This window comes from Mus pahari, chromosome 1 (genome assembly GCF_900095145.1).
Source record: "Mus pahari chromosome 1, PAHARI_EIJ_v1.1, whole genome shotgun sequence".
Lineage (NCBI taxonomy): Eukaryota > Metazoa > Chordata > Mammalia > Rodentia > Muridae > Mus > Mus pahari.
The window spans coordinates 115,612,878-115,617,522 of NC_034590.1; the positions used below are offsets into that span (position 1 = coordinate 115,612,878).

General features: G+C 60.6%; 1 protein-coding gene across 1 annotated transcript in view; it reads left to right on the plus strand.

Moving 5' to 3' along the window:
* The first annotated feature begins 2,965 nt into the window (after nucleotides 1–2,965).
* Clcf1 (cardiotrophin like cytokine factor 1) overlaps nucleotides 2,966–4,645 on the plus strand; it is a 9,376-nt gene continuing 7,696 nt past the window's right edge. The window contains exon 1 of the mRNA XM_021202167.1: nucleotides 2,966–3,222. Within this exon, the coding sequence (XP_021057826.1) occupies nucleotides 3,207–3,222 (16 nt within the window). The 5' untranslated portion in view covers nucleotides 2,966–3,206. The remainder of the gene's footprint in view (nucleotides 3,223–4,645) is intronic.

The following is a 4,645-nucleotide window of genomic DNA, read 5'->3' on the forward strand; positions in this document are numbered from 1 at the left end:
AAAAAAAAAAAAAAAAAAAAAAAAAGTGTCCCCAAACCCAAATTCTTGAAGGCAATATTGGGATTTCCTCTTCTGTTTGTTAGGAGATAGGGTATCCCAAGAGAAGCTGAGGAAGCAGCCTAACAGGACCTCACAGGACAAAGGGGATGATCCTCTCTTCCTGGGGTGCTTGTCTGGAGCTGGGGGGACTATCTAGTCTCTCCTGCAGCCTCTCCCCTACCCCCACTCCTACCCCCAGATTGCTGGAGTTGGAAGGGCCCTGACAAGGCTCTGAGAGCCACAGGGGTGAGGAAGGGAGAGCAGCTCTTCTCTGGCTCTTCAGCTGGAAACCAGAAGACAGCACCTGTCCTGCCCCACCCTGCTCCACAGAAACCCTGGGGGGCTCTCCTGATTCACTTTCCTTTCTTCCTTCTCCCCCAAATTCCAGCAGCCCACCCCTATTGGGGATTTGGCAGGAGGCAAAGTCTTTACTCTGGCCCCCACCCCACCCCAACTGGCAGCTTCTAGCTTGTTGCCTTTGCCCAGACATGGCAGAGGGGCACTGGCAGCTTGGAGATGGAGCTGATTTTCCCTTTGGCACTGTAGAGTTGGGGGGTGGCCCTCACTGAGTGAGGGGAGAGGGCAGAGAGGCAAGTCCAGACATGGGGCTAAGGGAGAATTTGACTTTCCTAGAATATGGGGTCACTACATTAAGAATCCGAAGGCAAACAGGGTCCCCCAGGAACCATGTGTAAAGCTGGCTGCTCCCGACCATGGCTCAATCTACTGGGAACAACTGCCCGGTTTCTGCAGGCCGATGCCTCTCGAGACACAGCTGGGTGGAGTAGGTCAGTACTCCCCTCTCAAGCCTTACTGAGAGGCCATTCCTCCTCATGGCTGTCTGCTTTCCCTTCTGTTGCTACACTCTTTTCATTCTATTGTCTCCCTGTGTCTCCTCTCTCTTTTTCCAGGTCCCTTCTCCTTTCTTTTCTCTCCCCCTCAGCCCTCCTTACTTCTCTCTCCATCAAGGCGGTTCCCCTTGACTCAGCAAGGTGCTTTATAAGGTGCTGAGGGGCTCAGCCAAATCCAAACCACATTGTCTGCAAAGCCTTTCTTTCCACCAGGGGTGAGCTGTGGAGCTGCACAGCCCAAGCCGGGCTTCCAAGCTGCTCCCCTTCCCTTCCTTGCTTCCTTCAGAAGGGGTAGTAGATGCTAGGGGGACCTCCTGGTCCACTCTGGGTCAGTTACTTGTGGGCATCTGCCTTCTTGACCTTGGCAAGCGCACCAAGAGATGGTTAGGCTCACTGGCCAAGAATGCCATTGAAACTGCAGAGCCCTGGCTGGTGGGGGGTGGGGGTGGGGTGGGGGAGGGAGTTCTCAGCGCTCTTCACAGGGCCCCTCCAAGGCACTTTTCATCAGAGCAGCTACTGATGCTCCAGACTCCCCTGCCCCCACCCACACCAGCTCTCCATTCTCAGCTTTTTCTTCTTGTTCAGAAAAAGGGGGTTGGGGGGATGAGGGAGAAAGAAAGGAAGGGAGAGAGGGAAAAAAATAGAAAGAAACAACCCAACAACAAAGTCTGTCCCACTCCAGTGAGGTAATTGAAAACAAACTTCTTCCCCACCCCCCCACCCCCCCACCCCAGTTCTCCAGTGCAGAACAGGGAAGTGCTGCCCTGGGAAACTAGCACTGGCCATGACTGATGCCCACGCTGACCCACAGGCTGGAGGGGCTGTGCTGGACTGGCAGAGTGCCCTCCTTTCCCAGGGGTACCAGCAGAAGTGGGGGATGATTATCTCATGCCATTCCAGAGACAGGCATCACCTTCCAGGTCTGGCTGCCACCCTATCTACCCCTGGCGAGACTACAGATAAACGACACAGCAACTTACCAGATGACTTAACTGGTGGTGTACTTCTACAAGCACCCAAGACTCGGGGACCAAATGACTGTCCCCCAAGAAAAATCACAGAATGGGGCTGTCTCCAAGCCCCAGATGACAGCTGTTTCCTCTGCACTAGCTCTCATGCTCCTCGCTCTCCCTGGCAGCCCTCTGGAGAGGGAGGAAGGAGGAGGAAAGGAGACCCTCCTGGGAGGGTCTAGGCTTATGGGTCCCCTAGGTCTCCCACTCAGAAAGTCCCAACCCAGGCCTGAGGGGAAGGAGGGAGAGTGCTCGTTGCCAAACCACCCCTACCTCACCACCGGAAAAACCAACAACCCAAACCCCCAAAGGGAAGAGGATGCCAAATGTCTCGATGGGGAATCGTTTCACAAACGGGATTCTGGGTCTATCCATGGCCTTGAATCTTCGAGTTCCCGCTGAGTCACCCGTGAAGCCTCTGGTGTTGAAACTGGTCCGGTGCCTTGTGCTGATTAATGAATTACAAATCCCCCACCCATGTGCACTCTCCCTGGTCACTGGGAAGAATGAAAACCCTTGTGAACTTGACTGAGAAGCTGGGCCCTGGTGCCCTCTCCCCTCCTCAGGGGGCATTGTGAGCTGGTTAGTCACCTGCCCCAGCCCCTGGCGCCTCACTTAGCTCTAGCTTTTGGAAGTGGGACAAGTGGCGGGACAATAGGCAAGGGGGGCGGTCAGCCCAGACAAAGGGCAGCAGGAAAAACACCATCACTTGCTTGGAGGCCAGCTTGCTGGCATTTGAGAGAATGTGTCATTGCATTTACTCAAGTGGGAGGGGGAGGGAAGGTTAGAAATGAAGAGGCAGAGGTAGAGTGGGTACAGGGACCCTCAACCCGGCAATGAGCAGAGGGGAGGAGGCCAGCATGCCCTGGCCGACACCAAGGAAGAGCCCACACCAAGGCCAGCTCCCTTTTCAAGCTCTCAGGAGTTTGCCGAGGGACGATGCCCTCCCTGCCCCCTCCCCCAGGAGGCCTAGGGTGGTACCGTCGCAGCCTTGCCTCACCTCACCACCCCCCCTCAGTGTTGTGGGAGGGAGAGGAGCCCCAGAAGCCCTCCCTTCCCTCCTCCCCCCTCTTCCCCCCACCCGGGGAGGGCTGCTACAATTTGTGGTTACAGCTTTACACGTCAGAAAAAAAAAAGTTTGCAGAATGTCCCACACCGAAAAAAAAATGCGAAACCGAGAGAAAAAAACCTGCGAGTGGGCCTGGCGGATGGGATTATTAAAGCTTCGCCGGAGCCGCGGCTCGCCCTCCCACTCCGCCAGCCTCTGGGAGAGGAGCCGCGCCCGGCCGGCCCGGCCCCCAGCCCCATGGACCTCCGAGCAGGTAGGAGCCAGGCGTCCGAGGCCGAGGCCTCCGCCCCCGCCCAGCACCAGTGAGATCCGGTTCCCGTCCTCCTCCCCACCCTCGGAGCCCCAAGCCAGGGCCGGGCCGGGGAGCAGAGCTCAGGCTGGGGAGGTACGGCCGGGCGCCCTCGAGAGGGGCCGGGTGGGGACGCGGCATTCCTGGAGTCCGCTTGGCGGAGCCAGGAGGTGGCTGAGAACGCGGCGGGGAGCCTGGACAACCGTCAGACCTGGACGGGCGGCCACCTGGAGCCGCGGCGAGGCGGGGTCCCAGGGAACCCGCGGACACAGAGCCCCGCGCCAGAATCGGGGCGAGCGAGTCCGAGGCGGGCAGCGAGGGTGCGGGGAAAGGGGGGGGGGGCCGCGGCGCAAGGGAGGAGGGGGCCAGGAGAGGAAGAGGGAGGGAGAGAGGCAGAGGGGGAGCCCGCGGCCGAGCAGCGGGAAGCGAGGGGGAGGCCGACACCTCGGGCCGCGCTGAACTCCTTCCTCGGCCCGCGGGGAGGGCAGGAGGGCGCGCGAGAGGAGGGCGGAGGGCAGAGCAAACCTAGCTGGGCCGGGCCGGGCCGGGCCGAGCCGCGGGACTCCGGCTACTAAGCTGCGCGCGGCGTGGCCGGAGCCCTCCATGCTGCCCACCGCCTGGGAGGCAGAGGCAGGTAGGCGCGGCGGGGTGGCCGGGGCCCCGAGTCCGCGGTGGCCTGGGAGTGATTACTGCGGGAGGGAGTTGTGGGGGAGACGCAGCCTGGCCGGACCCAGCAGGAAAAAGTCCGTCAGCGGCCCGGGAGCGCCGAGACTGCCGGCAGCCCCTCGAGCGGCTGCCTGGCTAGGCGGCCCGTGGCAGGAGGGCGGGCCAGGCAGGGAGTGGACGCGCCGGAGCGGGCAGCGGCTCAGCCGAGCCCCGAAGCCCGGCGGCCGGACCCCGCCTCCGCCCCCGCCGCCGCCGGGAAGGGAGCGAAAGGGGGGGCGGGGCCGGGGGCGCCGGGGCCACACAAGGGGAAGGCGCCATCGCCGCCGGGAGGGGTCCGAGATCGAGAGGTCACGGTCGGGAAGGTAGGGCCAGCGAACTGCCAACTCCCATCGCCCCAGTTCTCGGGGCTGATCACCTCAAGCAAAGTCCGCGTAGCTTCTTCAAAGTCCCCACACCCATGTTCCCACCTACCTTTCTATTACACTGGGGTGCAGAAGGCTTCCCTCTAGGAGACCCCAATCTCCGTGTTCTCCAGAGCCTAGGAGCAGGAAGAACCTGCCAAAAGAAAGAAGGAGGTCAGAAAGGAGGTTAGGAGGATGGGTGTATGGCAGCGGCAGACCTAATCTTAGAGACTAGAGGTGGGGAACATCATCATGCATCTCTCTCTCTCTCTCTCTCTCTCTCTCTCTCTCTCTCTCTCTCTCTCTCTCTCTCTCTCTGT